General features: G+C 41.6%; 1 protein-coding gene across 1 annotated transcript in view; it reads right to left on the bottom strand.

Moving 5' to 3' along the window:
* Positions 1 to 629: 629 nt before the first annotated feature.
* UHRF1BP1L (UHRF1 binding protein 1 like) overlaps positions 630 to 19568 on the bottom strand; it is a 147891-nt gene continuing 128952 nt past the window's right edge. The window contains exons 20-22 of the mRNA XM_040345219.1: positions 14840 to 14948; positions 11535 to 11743; positions 630 to 1946 (exon numbers count right to left, since the gene is read on the bottom strand). Coding sequence (XP_040201153.1) covers positions 1824 to 1946; positions 11535 to 11743; positions 14840 to 14948 — 441 coding nt within the window. The 3' untranslated portion in view covers positions 630 to 1823. The remainder of the gene's footprint in view (positions 1947 to 11534; positions 11744 to 14839; positions 14949 to 19568) is intronic.

Genomic DNA, 19568 nt, shown 5'->3' with positions numbered 1-19568 from the left:
TCACTGTGTCTCCGACTTTGTGGTGCCTCGCAGCAAACAGACATATGACGAAATAAGGAGATAGGGGCCCCACCCACTTCACATTACTCACCAGTCAGCTGAACTGAAAGGCTGAGTGGGCGGCCGTGGGCTCAAGGGACAGCCCTGCTGGGCAGCCACAAAGAGGCTGGGAGAGTGGTGCGGGATTCAAGAACAGCCCAGGATAAGTTGACCCCTGGCAAATCGTTATTCGACATCCGGGGGGGTCCCGACCCCCAGGTTGAGAACCACTGCTCTATATGTATCCAAAATTTTCGCCCTTCTCTGCACTCTCTCCCTTTTAACACATCCTTCCTGAGGATAGGTGACCAGAACCAGATGGACCCATAAGAAGTATGGAGCTCCAACTTCAACAGAAGCTTGCATGTTCTGGGTCAGAGACATACTAAATAGAGAAGCATGGATAAGGATAATGGCCTAGGGCTTGCACCTGTAAAGCAAAGTTAGCAATGGCGGCGCTTATATTTCTGTCGTTTTGGCTTCCCCTTAATACCAATTAAGGAACAAATGCATTCAACAACAAATGGCTTTTTCAGCAACAGAGAATGGGAGTTACAAGAAAGTAAATAAATAAAATGCTGAACACAAGATGCAAATGCATTGAATTATTTATTGATAGTGCAAATAAAAATTTAAAAATAATTCTTAAACAATAATAAAACCGATCTGCCTAAAGAGAAATATTATTATCTGATGTTACACCTTCCTTAAATAATTAAAACATTTCTTTCAAACTTTAATACTTTAAAAAAAAATCAGAGCTTAAAGTGAACCCATGCGAGGCAACGCAACAGATGCACCTAACTGCCCCCTCTCCAGCTGAAAATATTCACCTTTCCTTTGCTCCCTGCTGATCTAACTGGGAAAGAGGAAAAAATACTCTATTTCCTGATATGGGGAGCATGAGACTCACAACCCCTTCCACCCATGTGACAGTGCTGGTGGGGGTTGGGTGAGAGCCCTCAGCTCTGTGCACGCGCCAAATGAAGGCCTGGATCTTATACTGGGCTTTCTCTTTGTCCCAGTTAGCCAAATGGAGCTACAAGTAAGTGAAGGAAAGGTATGTGCATCTGCGAGATTGGTAATTAGGTGAACCTGTTACTTTGCTCTCTATGAGCAAAGCACAAGTTGCCTTGAAAGGGGAATGCCAATAAGACTGTACCTGTAGTGTATGGTAAAGGAGGATATAAATTAAAGATACGTCCATGCATTTTTTTGTCCCCTAAAAAGTTTGAGGTGCAAAGCATCATCAGCACCCATGGCCTGTACCTCTAGCTCACTGCAACGGTCAGCAATGACATCTACAGGAGTGAGATGGAAGAACAGACCAATAGATCCCAGGACCATCCAGAGGTGAGTCTTTATGGCATTACCCTTTGAAGTTTTCAGGCTGACAATTTAGACAATGGAACTGCATGATTTTGTTATAAAAATGGCTACATAAAACATGAAGTGTACATTCCTACAAACTTGTGCACGCAAAAAAGTTGCTGTGACCCAAAGCAACCAATCGTATTTCCACACCCAGTAGAACGTAAATGTGAACACCAGATTGCTTGCTAAATATTTGGTTTCTGTGGGACACAAAAACTGCTCCGGGCACAGGTTTTAATATACATCCCTGCACGGCCTTAAACGTCACGTCTACCCTTCTACTAACCAAGTAAAACGAATCTTGGTGACTTCCGTTTTAGTAAATTTCTGGCCAAGATCATCTAAATAATACTGGAATTGACAGTTAACATATTCAGTCTTTTCATTTCATTCCAGTACAAAATCCAAGGCTATTTGATCAAGGTAAATCTCTTTATTTGATGAAGAAGGCTGTCCCTTTCCATGTGAGCATCAGCAAGGGCCGTCTTGGTTTTGGCCAGTTCCTGTTTAAGACATTCATTTTCTTCAAGAAGCTGCAAGAACAAAAACAAAGGAAGGCAATTAATATGATTTAGACTATATGCATTTTAGATTACATTCCTGCTATGAAGGCACTGCATAAAAAGTGTTTATTATTTCTACAGACATAATTCAGAAGGAAAAGCCAAGTTTCCGCAGGACATGGCCATGTATGTGCATTTTACTTATAAATGATTCTACCTACAGAATGTTCTCTGCATAAAGATGTAGAGAAAACTCTGATGCCGCATACACACCATCACTTTATGTGATGAAAAAAAATGACGTTTTTAAAAACGTCACTTTAATTGACTGTGTGTGGGGGAAAACGTTGTTTTATGTCTTGTAAAAAACGACCAAAAAAAATTGAAGCATGCTTCAATTTTATGTGTCGTTTTTCAAAAGTGCACTTTTTACTTCACAGAAATTGACCGTGTGTAGCAAAAAACTTCGTTTTCTAAGACGTTTTTTCATCCACGCATGCCCAGAAGCTACTTATGAAGCAAGCTTCAATGGTAAAACGTGGTGGAACGTAACCTCACTTTGCAAGATCATTGTGAGAAAACGATGGCGTGTAGGCAACTTCGTCTTTGAAAATTGAAGTTTCAAAAACGTCATTTTTTACTTCACAGAAAGTGTAGTTTTTTTTCATCACATAAAGTGATGGTGTGTACGCGGCATGAGGCAGGGGGAATATACCTGTCGCATGACTGACAGGCCATTCTTAATGTTACACAATTGCACCATGCCAACAAACAAGAGCTCCAATGCACCACAATGCCCAGTATTGCACTACTGTGGTTTGCTGCGTTACAAAAAATAGTACAATAGTTTCATCCATTGCATGGTGCAATTTGGCACATACCCACACACACTAATTCTGGACTTTCTTGATTAGGTTTTGATTAAGGGGGATGTTCTGGCCGCCAAAATGCATTGTATTCATATTATTTTCCTGAGGTTCGAATTTTAATAAAAGAAGCATGGACTCTTAAGAGATGTTGGTGCAAAGTGGTGCAGCAGGTAGCCCATTCAAATGAATAAACGACCTTAATGCAACATATGTTGACGTGTGGAAAAGCATGCATTACAATAGAGCAACAGTGCAATTAAACCTTTTGTAAGCATTGGATCCAGTGTGGAAAGCTAAGGATCCTTGTAGAGTTTCTACTGATGTCTATAGACCCAATGGGGAGATTGTCTTCCACAACTGTGGGAATGAGTAGGCAATGTCGTCACTGAGACAAAAACTGATGGGAAATTTCAAAACGGGTCAATTTAAAGCAATAGATTGTTTTTGGAGGCTTTGGAGAGTGACTAACACCAGGTATTGTGGCATTCCCATTATAGATTTTTCCCCACTTACAGTCCTGGTGCTAACCCTTACCTGCTCTGTCCAAAACATGAAGTATACCTAAAATCAAAACTTTAATTTTTTATTGAATAATGCAGAGGAGGGGTAAAACCAAGGTCTTTTTTTCCCCATCTGCGACTCACATTTGTGAATTTCCTCTCAATTTTATTCCTGGTGCCACTAATGGTTGGAACAATAAGAGTGAAGCCTCGTACACACGGTCGAGAATACCGTCGTAAAAAAAAAAACTTGTGATTCTTGTCAAGCTTGACAGGATTCTTGTCTAGCTTTCCTTGCATACACACTGTCAAGCCAAAATCTCGTCGTTTTAAAACGTGGTGTCGTACAACGGCACTAGAAAGGGGAAGTTCAATTCCACTGGCGACACCCTTAGGGCTGCTTTTGATAATCTTGTGTTACCGCGTGTTAGTAAACGTTTGGTGAGAGACGATTCGCGCTTTTCAGTCTTCGTGCTTTTCAGTATATTACAGCGTGACGAATGTGCCATCTCCATTACGAACGCTAGTTTTACCGAAGGTGCGCTCCCGTCTCATACTTCATTTAACACTCAGAAAAGCATACACACAAAAGTTTTTTCTCGTTGTAAACCAGCCCGATGAGACTCCCGACGAGAAAATAGAGAGCAGGTTCTCTTTTTTTCTCGTCAAGATTCCCAACAGTTTTCTCGAAGAGAAACCATACACACGCACAATCGGTTTTCTCGGGAAAAAGCTCTGTTAGCAGTTTTCTTGCCGTGAAAAACGAGCGTGTGTACGCGGCTTTAATCTCTGTAACAGGGACACAGACAGCAATATAAACTTGACAGAGGTTCGGACCTCTCACCACTCTATCCAAACTTAAAAATACATTTGGCTGTAGTTATACTTAACCACATACCCCTGGGTGGACACCATATGACATCCTGGAGTTTAAGTGGTTGTACCTGGTTGATGCCTGCAGCTACAGGCATCATCCCAGTACCAAAAATTGCATCTGGTGATTCTCTTTGCTGTAGAAGTTATAAGAGTGGCTATACAGTCACTCGATCACTTCTACCGCCACCTTTCCCGGGCTCTCCCATCCAATCTGCAGTGATTGGCGGCATCCTTTTCAGTGAAAAATGAGAGAGGAACAGATGCTTCTCCTCCCTCTCTGTGACATCAAAAACCCAGAAGCAGCGTGAAGTTCGTCACTTCTGGTTTTGGTTTTTTGTTTACTGGTCTATTACCGCCAGGGAAGCAGCCGATCAAACAGATCTGTGTTTGAGCGGCTGCATTGGAAGCCAGATGAGAGATCTGAGGTCTAATAGATACCAGTTCTCTCCATAAAGAGGACTTGTCATGGCCTATGCTCTGACAAGGGACGTTGTTCATCCCATGTGATAGCAATAAAGTTGATTAAATAAAAATTTAAAAGGACAGTGTAAAAAAATAAATAAAATGCAAGCACCCCTGTCCTCCTTGCTCATGCCCAAATGCGAACACATACGTAAACAGAGATCGCACCATGCATGCGACGTATAATGGCGAACATCAGATCGGGAGCAATAATTCTAGCAACAGACTTCCTGTTCAACTTTAAACTGGTAACCAATAAAGGCTTATAAATAGAGATTTTAGGTAATGTAGTTTGGGGTCGTTCGACGTGCGCACACAATTTTAAAGCATGACATGTCAGGTATTTATTTACTCTGCATAACAAACTTTTATATATTACCACGAAAAAAGGGTATTATAATGTGCTGTGTGCATTAAATTTGATTTAAAGGGTCACTAAAGGAAAATGGAAATGAAAATGGAATGAAAAGGAATTTTTTTTGCTGAAATGACTGTTTACAGGGTATAGAGACATAAAAGATAACTGATTCCTTTTAAAAATGATTAAAAATAGATTAAATTCAATCATATAATGTGCCTCTAGTTTCACTTTCGGTTTTAAACTGGTTTCATATTTCTGTGAAGTAAAGAGACCCACAGAACAAAAACAAACAAATCCAGGGCAGTGTTTTGTTTTTAAAATGAATCTGATTGGTTCTGTTAAGTTTTAGACACACAGTAATGACAGCTTAGACCACCGTGAAAAGCTCCCAGTACTGTGGTTATAAGGAGCCAGACAACCAGGAAGTGTGGAGATCACAGCAGAATTACAGCTACTTCAAAGCAAAAACGAACAATTACGACATGAAACCAGTACTGCAGTAAGGTAAAGGAAGCTATTTAGCTAAAAAAAAAAAAATTCCTTTAGTGACCCTTTGTATTTTTTTTATAATGTTTGAAAAACCACTGCGCATTTAATTCTCTAGGGCCTTTGCTTTAAAAAAATATATTGTTTGGGGGTTTTAGGTAATTTTCTAGCAAAAAAAATATGATTTTTACACGTATGTGAGAAGTGTCACAATTGGTCCGGTAGAGAAGTGGTTAAAAAAGGGAAAAAAAAGTTTTAGCTAGAGAAACACTTTCAATTATTAACTGTTGCCAGGATTGGGTGAGAGGAGAGATCTATACAAGTCAGAGGCATTAACTGGCTGCCAGCTGATCGGTTTCTAAACATGAAGGCAACAATGAAATGGAGCTGATCATTATCTTGCAATGAGAGTTTATCTTTGGAACACATTAGGACCTGGAAAGAAGCAGAAGAAAAAGGGCACTAGGAGGCCAGTCTAATAAATCAGAGCAATATTTGGAAAACTTTGCTTTAGAAATTATTCCTTTATTCTCTAGAAAAATGAAACAAAGAACGTGATTGAATACTACACTTGACAGCTCCAATTATATTTTCTTTAGCATGGATTGGCTGCTCTTTGCTGCCTTAGAAAACATTTAATTATCATGTTTTCAGGCCATTCCCAACCTAGTGTGCGCAAAATAGCATTGGGATCTGTGAAGTGTTTTTGCTCCTAAACCCTCGAGGATATTCTTTCTTAAGCTGGTTATAGCCCAATATGCAATAAACACAGCAGGATGAATTCTGACCTTCAGTGTGTGATAACTTGAAAACTTATCTCACAGGACAGGAATTTTTTTTTTCATTTAAAAAAATTAATTATTGAAAAAATGTCAGAGAAAACAACAACAGGACGTACGTGCACGAAAAGGTAATGTAATATTTAATATACCCGAGTACAAGTAGTGAACATATTAATTGTATCAAAACACAGAGTGGTCCTGCGGATACAAAGGAATAAACAGTGCCACGTCCTATAAATTTGAAACAAATACAGAAATTAGGGCTTGGACTTTTTAGGCACAACCAACCACAGATGTACAAAAATATACATTTTATTACAGATAAAAAAGGGGGGGTTCCCCCCCCCTTTTTTGTATGATGCAAATAGACCAAAAAGTATATTAATCCTCCCCTTTCAGGGATATCTAGCGTTCACCCATTAGCATTAATTGGTATCATGTTATATACGTTCCCATAGATGATTGGTTTGTCCGATCCTGACTGGGTATATGGGCGTCTGGGTTTGGCTAATCTGGGACCAGTGACAGCTCGCCAATATTTAGTATTAGATTGTTTATATATATTCATTTTTTATGTATATTTCTTATTCATTTATGTTTCTTCTTTCCCATTTTTTGTTAGTCAGCTTCAACGCTCCTGAAGAAGCGCATAAGAGCGTGTAACATGTAGAGCAAGTATTTGGACATTCTTTTACCGCTCTTCTGTAACCTAACCACACTCCTGGACTGACTATTATTATGGAATCATTAATATTGATTTCCGGGTCTCCATGCAGTTTATTGATGGTTATGTACAGTAGCAGCATTTTAGCTATTTGTGTTGATATATCAATGTGAAGAAATATATATATATATATATATATATATATATATATATATATATATATCAATGTGGTTTTGTTTTAGAGATTTTGAAAAACTTTATCTGTAATAAAATGTATATTTTTGTACATATGTGGTTGGTTGTGCCTAAAAAATTCAAGCCCTATTTTCTGTATTTGAGTACAAGTAGTGTTCCAACATTTCAACAGTAATCAAACAACTAACATATGCTTATTAGTAGGATAGTATTCAGTGTAAACATTATGTCTGTCTGTTGTACTACCTCAAGTCTACAAAGGAACAGGTTCAGCTAGAATGAACTTATAGTAACACATCTATGATATATGCATTCCTGCACTATAGATTATAGAATAGGAATAAAGAGGAAAGGAGATGTAGAGGGGAACGTTCTAATAGGTGGATGGAAGTCTACTCAAGTATAGGATAAAGAGAGGTGGGCTCCAGTTTATTTTGATACCAGGGAGAAGGGAGATTCGTACCGTTTATGGAAGGCTTTGTTTATGGAATTTGGAGAGACAAACATGCTTGTATGCCATAATATACTCTAGGTAGTATGTTTCAGAGATGAGATTTACTACTTCCCCTGTGTTAGGGGACAAGTTAGAGTTTAATTCTCTCATAAGAACCCAGCGTGCTGCAAATAGGACCTGTATGATCATCTGTCTGAGGTCAGATGGGTATGGTTCAATTCCAACATTGAGAATAGCTAGTCTTGAGTTGGGTCTGGAGATCATCCCCATCAATTTCGATATGAGCCTAAAAGATTGAATTTCAAAAACTACGGCTATAAGGAACAATGTGCCAACTAGGCCGCAGCCCCTCCAGCATAGGCTGGAATGGTTAGAGTTAAATTTAGCAAGTATGTATGGAATGTAGTACCATCAAAGGTGTATTTTCTGTACTATCTCCCAATAAGTGGAACATTTTGAGGCCGATTATTTGCAATAGCTTTATGCCATTGTTGGTCAGTAATGTTGATATTTAGTTCGACCAACCATTTAGTCATTGGATTGGACGGTGAAAAAGTAAGTTTATCATGTAAACGATTCTACCAGAAAGAAATTCCCTTCCGTTTAAATTGTTTCATTTTAAAGCGGAGTTCCACCTAATTTATTTATTTTTAAAGTCAGCAGCTACAAATACTGCAACTGCTGACTTTTAAAAGAGGGCACCAACGATATCGGCACCCTCGGCTCTCGGGTGGAGGCGCCATCTTTCATAAAGGGAATCAGGAAGCGAAGCCTTGCGGCTCCCAACATCACATGCGCGACTCACACTGCGCGATCCCACTGGTCCTTGCTGTCTTCTGTGACAACGGAGGGGGGGGGGAGGATTCCAAAAAGCGGAAGTTCTATTTTTGGGTAGAACTGTGCTTTAAAGTCAAGGTCATACAGCACATCTAAATACACAGATGAAAAAAATATGAGGGTGTCGTGTTACCTGGCAAACAATTAGCATTTCTATCTATTCAGTCCCAAGATTTACACAGCCATTCAGATGACAGCACTAGCTGAAACATACGCAGGCACAAAATCTTAGGATACGTTAGCACCTCTGGGATGTGTGATGTGGATATCCCAAGGAGCCTGGTATCGGCTGTTGGAATGTCACATAAGCACAGAATAAGGAAGAAGCACAGGAAATGCAGCAAAACTAAGGTATTAAACCCAAAAAAATGAAAGTATGCAATCACGTTAAAGGAGGAGGGGGGGGGGGTCACAGTGTCCGCTCCCTGCCCCAAGTCCACTGATTGGACAGTAAAGGAGCAGCAGCAAGCTTATGAGGTAATTTTCTGCTCACTTTGCTTCTGTTACCTTGTTGCTTATCAGCAGACTGGAGTGGCTTCTAATGCTGACCCTTCCTCGCCCAGAGTTCTGCTGTATAGGGACTGCAAGAGGTCAAGACAAATTCAGCCATTTCCACTACTTGGATATTCACAAAAAAAATTATTTGACGATGTACTCCAAAGTACGGATTTGTAATTTGAGTATTTTATACCTGCCCAAAGTTCAACTTTAAAAGGAAATCTAGAAGAAAATCTGAAATCCCATTTAAAAGATATAGCAAGTTAATCTTCTCTGGAGATAATAATATACGGCTGCTCACTGGGTAACATTTCTGAAGAGTGTTCCTAACTTTACCAAGCAGCACATAGAGACATAAATATTTCATCTCTAACTGCTGATTAATCCAGAACGTTCCGCAAAGGGCGTCAACGTCCCCCAGGACACGAGAGGTGAACTAGGACTCAATTCGATCGTCTGATTAATCTGGAGCACTTCAAAAGACATAAGTGATTTTTATGATAATTAATTTTGGACAAAGACTTCGCTGCTTAGGCAGTTTTTTGAGTGCGATCACAATTTCCTATCTAACTTCTGAAGGATCTCTAAGTGCTCAGAAGATTAGCTTAGCTTATTGCCGAGCTTCGGCACAGTTCAATTTTTATCATTAAAAGAAGATAAAATAAGGATAATATTTAAAAGGTCTATTGCAGCTAAAATGGAAAATAAGTGGATTTTTCAGGATGCAAAAATACACATAGAGGAGCAGAACTGCAGCAAAAATACCTAACAGCTTCATGCATCACTTTGCACTAAGTACCCAACATCTCCCACTCGCTACAGATTTAAATGACTTAAGGCCCGTACACACGATCGGATTATCCGACGGGAAAAGTGTGATGACAGGCTGTTGTCGGAAAATCCGACCATTTGTACGCTCCATCGGACAATTGTTGACGGATTTTCCATGGACAAATGTGGAAAAGCATGCTTTAAAATTGTCCGCCAACAAATGTGTGTTGTCGGATTATCCGATCGTGTATACAAAAATCCAAAGTGCAAACACGCATGCTCAGAAGCAATGTTCATTATAACACAACATTAGCAAAATTTGCCCAAAGGGTGGCGCTAAAGAGATGAAAAACCACATAGTTTCAAGTTTGTTGGCCGACATATCTTTGCCGTTTGTATGCAACACAAGTTCCTGGCCAACGCCTTTCGGAAAAAGGTCCTACACTTTGTCCGATGAAAATCCGAGTGTGTGTATGAGGCTTTACTCGCCCTGTTGGCTTTTACATTGTAGAAAATGCAGCCAATACATATGTTGTCTAGTCTCCTTGATGGGGGAAAAAGCAAGCAAATACAAAAGTAACCATTTACCCCGTGACTTTGGAGAGATTTCCTTTTACTTCCTGTTGTGTCTGCACAAGTGATCAGATCTCACTAATGGAATTCATAAAAAAGCTGTGGCTTTAGATCTAGGTATACTACATGTCAAACTCAGGGCCCACAGGCCAAATTCAGCCCGCCAGGCCATTTTATGTGGCCCTTGCACCCAGGGTTTTTCTTTTTAGCCGGAACATGGCGGAACCCGATTTCACCACCTCCTGTCACACCCTTCGCTCCACGCTCGCCACTTCTAAAAGCAGAAGCTTTCTGTGTACAAGGACAGCTTTCCTCTCAGTGGCTCTCACAGATCCGTGCCTGCCCTGCACGCACTCAGAGCAGGCATAGATGCCAATCTGTATGCAATTCAGAGAGGGAGGCGGAGCTGCCTACACTTCCGGAAAGGTACTAGACACGGGTCGGTAGGTGAAATGAGGAAGCTTTTGGGAGTGAGATGAGGGCTGTGGAAGGAAATGTTTGCAGGAGTGGGGGATGGTGAAGAGTGGTGCAGAGTAGAAGAGGAGGAGTGGAAGTGAAATGCGGACAAAATAGTTTTGGTTTACTTAGCTAAAAGCTTAAGTCCTAAATGGAGCAGTGTGAATGGTCCCTTAGCATACAATACTGCTACCTTCAGATTTGTAAAAATTAGGCAGGGTTTACACTATTTGCGGAGCGGCTCCCAGCAGGGGTCTCGTGCGTCCCTGTTCTCCGTTTCAGGGGTGAATCAGGTCCGAGTTTTTGCCTGATTTCGGACCTGAAACAGAGCCAAAGACGCACAGGACCCTTCTGCAGTGCGCTCTGCGGCCGCCCTGAAGATGTGTGAACTGGCTCCATTGAGAGCCGGTCACACTCTCCTGTCATGCATCATCTTCCCCCTTGAAGTCAATGCTCAGGCCTGAACAGCCAAAACCACAGGCCTATACACTGTCACCTGGAGGACTTGCCAGAACAGAAATGTTAGAACAAGTGCCTCCTGCCACCTACAGTTCACCCCACCAAACTTGGCTGTTAAGAAAATAATTTTCCTACTTGGAGAATCTTCAGAATCCCAAATGTCCAGGTGTGACCGATTCCTTTCCCCCTGCTCCACTCAGTGGTTCAAACCTCTGGTCCTTACATCATTACTGTGTCTCACACTTATGTAGGAGGAACCACATAGCACAGCAGGAGACCAGGAATCTGACTGTGAGAGGCAAGAAGAAAACTGGATTTTCTGCAGGGGGCACGATAAGTAAATTCTCTTTTAGTGCTGCTTGCAGGACATCTTACCTGTTCTGTACTAACAGCCATTGCTTTCCGATTGTAGTTTTTATTCCCTTCTAGTGGTTCGGCCTGTACAGGGTTATCACAAAGTGTCTGTGTGCATTTTGTAGCGCTGCTTCTGTGCTGTATACTTTTGGTATTGTCACAGTTTATAGAACCTATATGGTTCAATTCTTTGTTATTTGAAGTGGAGCTAGTGCTTGCATCTGGATTACCTGCGAATAACAGGAAAGAAAAATTAGGAGAAGAGAACAAGGAAAAAATTACAGATTAAAACAAATCTACCCTCGTGTCACGTAAGCATCCTTTTTTGGGGTATAAAAATTTGTGATAAGAATACAGTTGTACATTTAGGTCTTGTTTACATGGGCGTACTACTGTGTAAGCCAAGACTAGGGTGTCATATGCCCGCACAGGGGATACACAGGTGTTCAGTGCATCCCCCTGCAGGCAGACTCATTCATGTCACACTGGCTGCATGGACACAGATGCTGCTCCCAATCTGGATGTCAAATTGGAAGCAGCAGCTTTGTGCATGTCCCAATTGACATGAATGGTACTGTCTGCATAGTGCCTTTCTGTAAATTTACGAACAGTTTGTAAAATCCGTACTTTTTGCATCTGTCCTTGAATGTCCATTACAGACATATATGCTGCATGTCCGTAACTGACATTCATGTACAGATGCAACAATTATGGATTTTACAAACTGTTTGTAAAATTTACTGAAAGTTGGCAACCCTGTGTAGTACATCGATGTGAATGAGTCCTAAGGCCCGTACACACGACCGAGTTTCTCGGCAGAATTCAACCAGAAACTCGATCGAAGCTGAATTCTGCCGAGAAACCCGGCCGTGTGTACACTTTCTCTATTTCCTCGTTGTTCAATGAGGAAAGTTGGCTCGCCGAGATCCTCGGCGGCTTCACACAGAACTCGACGAGCAAAACGATGAGTTTTGCCCGTCGAGTTCCTCGGACGTGTGTACGGGGCCTAAGGGATCATATTGTCCTGCTGTTGAATGTGCAACAACCATGACCAATACTTGCCTAGATTGCTCAAAGCTGTACAATCTATTAAGCCCCATTTAATAGAAACGTGTGCTCAAAGAAATGCAAGGGCTGCCATTGATGACCTCAGTGTTAGTTGCCTGGATGTTATGCTGATCCACCGACTTAAATTTTTGAAATCACTGACCTCACTGTCTGCATACTTTGTTTAATGTCACTGACGCAAACTGTGGAAGAGTCTGAATCAGCATTTTAAGAAAGAAATTTGAGTAATGCCATCCCAAGTATTTCTCTGGGTACAGGCTATCCTCAGGAACAATTGTATACAGTCACATGTGGGTACCTTAAGGCTCCATGTACACGGGACGTTTTTACAACTGCTTCTAAATTATTAAACTTGACACATAGTAACCCACGTTTAAAACGTCAGTTTTGCCACGTTTACATGCCGCGTTTAGCGGCGTTTTGCATTTAGAAGCGTTTCAAACCAAAAAATTAAAATAAATATATATATTTTTTAAATGATCAAAAATGAAACGCTGCTAAACGCAGCTTACCGCGTTTAGTCACGTTTGACGTCTGAAACTTGGCAATCTTCTGCGTCTGAACCCATTTTTTGGCTTTTAAAGAAACGCTGTTAAACGCAACTGCCTAAAAAACGTCAATAAACAAGACTGTGTACATGGTCACCTAGGATAATACTGAATAAGTTCAGGAGCAGTTGAAAAAAGAGTCCAACTGCCTCTGAACTAACGTTTAGCAGCGTCCCGTGTACATGGGGCCTTAGGCTGCATTCACACCTGAGCGTTTTCAGCTCATAAAGCGCTTGTAAAGCGCCTGAAAAATACCCAACAAGCAAAATCCCATTGATTTCAATGGCACCTGTTCACATCTGAGCATTTTGTCACCTGAAGCAAAATGCCTGAAAAACACCATAAGCTCAAAAAAGAACATGAGCTTCTCTGGGGCAGATCACAGGCATTTTTCTGCCTTTAAAATTGGTGACCTGAACAAAATCGCGGTGAAAATACGGTAAAAAGCGGTGGGAGTGCAGCCTTAAGTATTAAGGCAAATTTTTTTTTAGTTTTGGGTAGAGTGAAGAGGGATTAGAACTTTCCAGTTATTATTTCTGTGCATCTTTGTTAAGGAGATTTACCATCTCTATTAGTTTTTGCGATCATTCTCAAAGGAAATCCCAAATTTTGAGTTGTCACCAGAACAGGAATAGAGGGGCCATGGCTACAACCCACTTGAAGGGATTTCTGTTGTGACTATGGGGAAAGAAGTAACAGAAATAAAAATGACTGGGGTTATAACCCTCCCTTACTCTATTCAAAATGTAAAAAAAATAAAAGTTTTGCTTTTAGTTCTACTCTAAAGGAAACCTGCCATGAAATAAGCATGAAACTACTAGTTACCGGGCTACTGTGAGGTTTCCTTCATTATAATTGAGCCACTGATCTAGAACACTTTATATTGTTCACACACATCTCAGTATATTGTTCTATAATGGAAAAATACAATTTCTAGATGCAAGGCTTTTTTATTGGCAATACAATTTTAAAGATGAAGTAAACCCTGATGGTTTATACTTCCTTCCTTTTTCCCTGCAAAATAATAGCATAATGTGCTAGTATGCATCGCATACTAGCACGTTATATGACACCTGCAAACGAAGCCCGCGGCCGTCCCTGTATCCATGTTCGCCCTTTTCCTTGCAGGGCCGCGGACTCCGGCTCTGTGATTGGCCGGAGCCGCGTGATGTCGTTTCCATGCATGTGGAATCATGGCACTCGCTTTCTTCACAGCGCATGCGCCAATGACATAATAGGCACAGTACAAAGTAAATATCTCCTAAACGGTGCACGTTTAGGAGATATTTACAGTACCTATAGGAAATCCTTATTATAAGCCTACCTATAGGTACAACTTGCAAATGGAGGTTTACAACCTCCCAGACCAGAATAGAGCAGTTGCAATACCTTGTTTGATTAGCAGGTGGCGCTGGCACAGAACTCATGAACTGTAGCTCCCGACACTGCTAGAATTCTGCATATACTGTGCAGCACCACCTGCTGGTCAAATATGTTATTGTAGGTCCTACAGTCATATCTTACATCTTCAAGCTCTAAGTTAGGAAAATACCGCAGGGGTCCTGCATTATACAAGGGCTGTGTTGGTACAGAGGCAAATCAAAGATTCTCCATGTAAATGTGTTCTCTTTATTTATCTGCCCTCCCTGATTAACATTATCCTGCAAAACTGACCACTCCCAATACAGAAGGGAAAGAATGGAAACTTACCTCTGATAGAAAATGACCCATCATCATATCGCTCTACCAAGAGATTCTCGATATTGAACATTAAGGGCTCTGGCTGTTGCTCGCTGTTGTTATTCCGTGGACTGTCATCCTAAAAGGCAAAAAGTTGCTTTACAATTAATGGTCATCCCACATACTGTGACACATGTTGTTCCATTTACAGATTCAAGTGATAATAATTGTCTATTTGTCCTGTCTTGGCCCTGGGCTTGTGGAAAGCGGGTCAAATGACGCTGGGCGTCATTTAACCCAGCAGAACAGCAGCATTGGCGATCATGGAAGGACAGAGCCGTTTTTTTTAGGAGCTGCTGGGTGATCCACTAAACTTTTTGTTTTTGCCCACGCAAAACACTTTGGCTTTAAAAGAATATCTTTAACATAGATTTATTTATTTTTTACATTCCTCTGCTATCTCGCCAATGTAATCTAAATACTACACGTTCGCTTTACCATGCAAGGAAGGCTCTAAAAATGGTCTGCATGTTAGGTAGTCATGAGAGCTCTTGGTAAGCAATGTATAGTATGCACAAGTGGTAGATGCAATAAAACAATTACATAGTAATAGAATAATACATTAAAGGTGGTGATTCATGCGTTTCCTCTATAAATATTACCTGTAGACGTGGCATCAGGAGATTCAGGAAACCACAGGGGTTTCCCAGGTACTGGCCAATATGCTGTAATGGATTTCTGCCCGTGGTGAATCATTTCTAATCTAATATCCCCAGCTGCCAGAGAGGGGAATATCAAGAAGGATGCTTATTGTGTCGCTGCAACTGCAGTATTTTTTTACTTACCCTTTTGAAATGCCTAGCTGTTAATTTAAAGCTGAACCCAGGCAGCCATCAGAAAACACAATTTAATGAAATTACATAATTTAAACTGTATTTCCACGTTTGCTGTAAAATTTGAGAAACCCCCACTATATTTGTTATGTGCTTCCCTTCACACACACCATAGAACTAAAAATACATTTAAAAAAATATTTCCTACCTTTCAAGTTGTTTCTTTGGAGCAAAATTATACATTAGGCCCCGTACACACGAGGGGATCTCCGCTGGAAACGGTCCGCCGGACTGTTTCCAGCGGAGATTCCTCCTCCGGATTTGGATCCGATGGCTTGTACTCACCATCGGATCAAAATCCGCGCGGAATTCATCCGCGGTGATGTGTCGTGCCGTCGCCGCGATGATGACGCGGCGACGTGCGCGGCGCTGGAATGCAAGTACTTCCACGCATGCGTCGAATCATTACGACGCATGCGAGGGAGGGGAGCGGACGGATTGATCCGGTGAGTCTGTACAGACCACCGGATCAATCCGCTGGACCCGATTCAAGCGGATAAATTTCTTAGCATGCTAAGAAATTTATATCCGCTTGAAATCGATCCGGCCGAGAAATCTCCGTGGATAAATATCCGCTAGGCCGCACAGACGACCGGATTTGTCCGCTGGAACTGATCCGCGGATCAATTCCAGCGCATAGATCCGGTCGTCTGTACGAGGCCTTAGACTTTATAAAACAGTTTAAATTGTTTAGACTGAACGTGACACAATGTGCGATTATGGGTCAGGTTTAAGTGCATTAACATTCAATGTACCACTTAAGCCGTGAGTTCTTTACCCGTGTTAGGACAGACAGCGTGAGCATCTATTTTACAACTGATAATGAGATGTGCCAGTAAAGACAGGGTTAATAATGGTATACACAAGTCCCCAGCCCATAAACATTACATAGAAGGAAAACCTGTGTTGGCCTTATATACCGATATGCAGATTCAGAGCGAGTTACGCCGTCGTAACTCTGAATCTGCACCGTCGTAAATTTAAGCGTATTCTGGAAACCAGATACGCTTAAATTAGGCTAAGATACGAGCGGCGTAAGTCTCCTACGCCGTTGTATCTTAAAGTGTAATTTTTAGGCTGGCCGCTAGGTGGCGCTTCCGTTGAGTTCGGCGTAGAATATGTAAATGACTAGATACGCCGATTCACGAACGTACGTGCGCCCGTCGCAGTAAAGATATGCCGTTTCCGTAAGAGATACACCGCGTAAAGATAAAGCTGCCCCTAGGAGGCGTAGTCAATGTTAAGTATGGCTGTCGTTCCCGCGTCGAAATTTGAAAATTTTACGTCTTTCGCGTAAGTAGTCCGTGAATGAGGCTGGACAAAATTTACGTTCACGTCGAAACCAATACGTCCTTGCGGCGTACTTTGGAGCAATGCACACTGGGATATGTACAAGGACGGCGCATGCAATCACGTCGGGTCACGAGTAATTAACATAAAACACGCCCCCCCATCCTCACTTGAATTAGGCGCGCTTACGCCGGCCGCATTTACGCTATGCCGCCGTAAGTTAGGAGGCAAGTACTTTGTGAATACAGTACTTGCCTCTCTGACTTACGGCGGCGTAACGTAAATACGATACGCTACTCCGCTGGAAAGATGTGCCGCCGTACCTGAATCTAGGTACAAGTAAATAAAGTGAGCAGCAATTTTGAAATATTTATTTTAAAGCTAAAGGGGAAGTTGTGCTATCCTCCTATTCCCCCCCCCCCCCCCTTCCCTGCAGACTTCTGAGACATGTCACAGGTCCCAGAAGGCTACAAGACCATTCACAAATCACAGCGCGCCTCGCACATGGGCAGTCAGCTGTGAAGCCGCAAGGAGTCAGAGCCGGCTGCCCACAGTTAAAAAGCTGGGGACCAAAGACCAGTGAAGAAACCAGTTCGGGGTGCTCTGCCAACGGCTGAAAGAACACAAAAGCCTCTCTGTCTGGTTAAGTCTCTAAATTCCTGCCAGATATAAAAAGACACTTATTAATGCAGCTTTGTAATCATTAATAGTTCATTAAGTGTTTTTTTTAACGCAAGCAGTGTAAGGGTTTTTACCAGGTATCAGCCTCCTACAGTCCACTGTATAGCAGAGTGGAAAAAGGAAAAGCAGTAGAAAGAGCCAATCAGTTGTGCTGCAGAACTCGTGAGCGAACAAAGGACATGTTAAAAGAAGGACGGAGCAGAATAAAATAGATTATCTGCTTCTCATTTTATAGTCTAATCACTGGGCTGGGGACGGACCTAAAAAGTGTTAAGTCGCGTACACACGATTGGAATTTCGATGTGAGCTTTTGGTCGGAAATTTCGACCGTGTGTACGCCCCATCAGACTTTGTCGGAATTTCCAACAGCAAAAATTTGAGAGCTGGTTCTCACATTTTCAGACGGGAAAAGTTATTGTCGGAAATTCCGATCGTCTGTATGCAATTCCGACGTGCAAAAAAAAACACGCATGCTTGGAATCAATTCAACGCATGCTCGGAATCATTGAACTTAATTTTTCTCGGCTCGTTGTAGTGTTGTACGTCACTGCGTTCTTGACGGTCGGAATTTTGTGCGACTGTGTGTATGCAACACAAGTTTGAGCCAGAATTCAGTCGGAAAAAAATCCACTGTTTTCTTGTCGGAATTTTCGACTGTGTGTACGCGGCATAAGGCCCCTTTCACATCGAGGCACTTCTATACTGCCAGTAAACACTGAGTGCTGTTGAAGAGCTTTTTAGGCGCTTTTGAGGAGCTTTCCTTTAATTTCAATGTAGAGGGGCGTTATACACAGCCCTGCCAGCACACTGCCCCAGTGTAAAAGCATTCATTCATTTTAATGGAAGAAGGTTTTCATGAGCTTTTCGACCCCTTTCACACTGGGGGCTCGCGAGCGTTAGCGGTAAAGGGCAGCTAGTTTTAGCGTGCTGCACCGCAGTCATAACGGCGCTTTTTGGCCGATAGCGGGGAGCTTTTGACCCCCGCTAGCGGCTGAAGGGTTAACAGCGCCTGTGTTGTGGTGCTGCGACAGCGCTGCTCATTCATTTCAATGGGCAGGGGTGTATACACTGCTTCTGCTCTGCCCCAAAAGATGCAGCTGGCAGCACTCGGCTTTCACACTGGGATGGCTTAAGAGGCGCCATTTTTAGAGCTAAAACTCCTGAAAAGCGGTGTGAAAGGGATCTTCAGGTGCTTTTTTTTAGCGTGAAAGCGCCTGAAAATCGCCTTAGTGTGAAAGGGGTCTTACTGCGCTGCAGTACAGAAAAATCAGGTTTGCTACCTTGCCAGACAGGGCTGTGCAGTTGGGCAGAGCTGTGTAGATCTCAGTACTGGATGGAAATACAAATCCTTTTAAGTTCAACAGCTCCCCTATATGTATTTCATATCTTCATTTAGTGGTCTGGGGTTCATCTTTAATCTTAGCAGCTGCTCTGTGGGGTTACAAAGCAGACAATTTTAGGATCTATTCACACGAGCGTTGCGAAAAGGTGGTCCATTCATTTGAATGAGCTGCCTAATGCACCAAACAAGGTGTGTACTGTTAGTGCATTGTACTGCATCACATGTCTGCTAGCAAGGTGCGTTGAGATGCCATTCAGAATGAACAGAACCGCCAGGAACCTTGCTGACATACTGTACATCAGACTGAATAGCACTGCACTGCATCAAACGCATGCAACAAGAGCTTTGCTAATGCATTATTGTGACTGGGCCTATAATGTAAAAAAGACAAAACCATCACATTATATATAAATATAAATATATATATATATATATATATATATATATATATATATATATATATATATATATATATATATATATATATATATATAATGTATATATCTATAGAAAAACAGTGCAGGTCCTAAAAAACAACTTTTTGGTAAATGTT

Source organism: Rana temporaria, chromosome 3, assembly GCF_905171775.1.
Source record: "Rana temporaria chromosome 3, aRanTem1.1, whole genome shotgun sequence".
NCBI lineage: Eukaryota > Metazoa > Chordata > Amphibia > Anura > Ranidae > Rana > Rana temporaria.
This window is presented reverse-complemented; position numbering and strand designations above follow the sequence as displayed.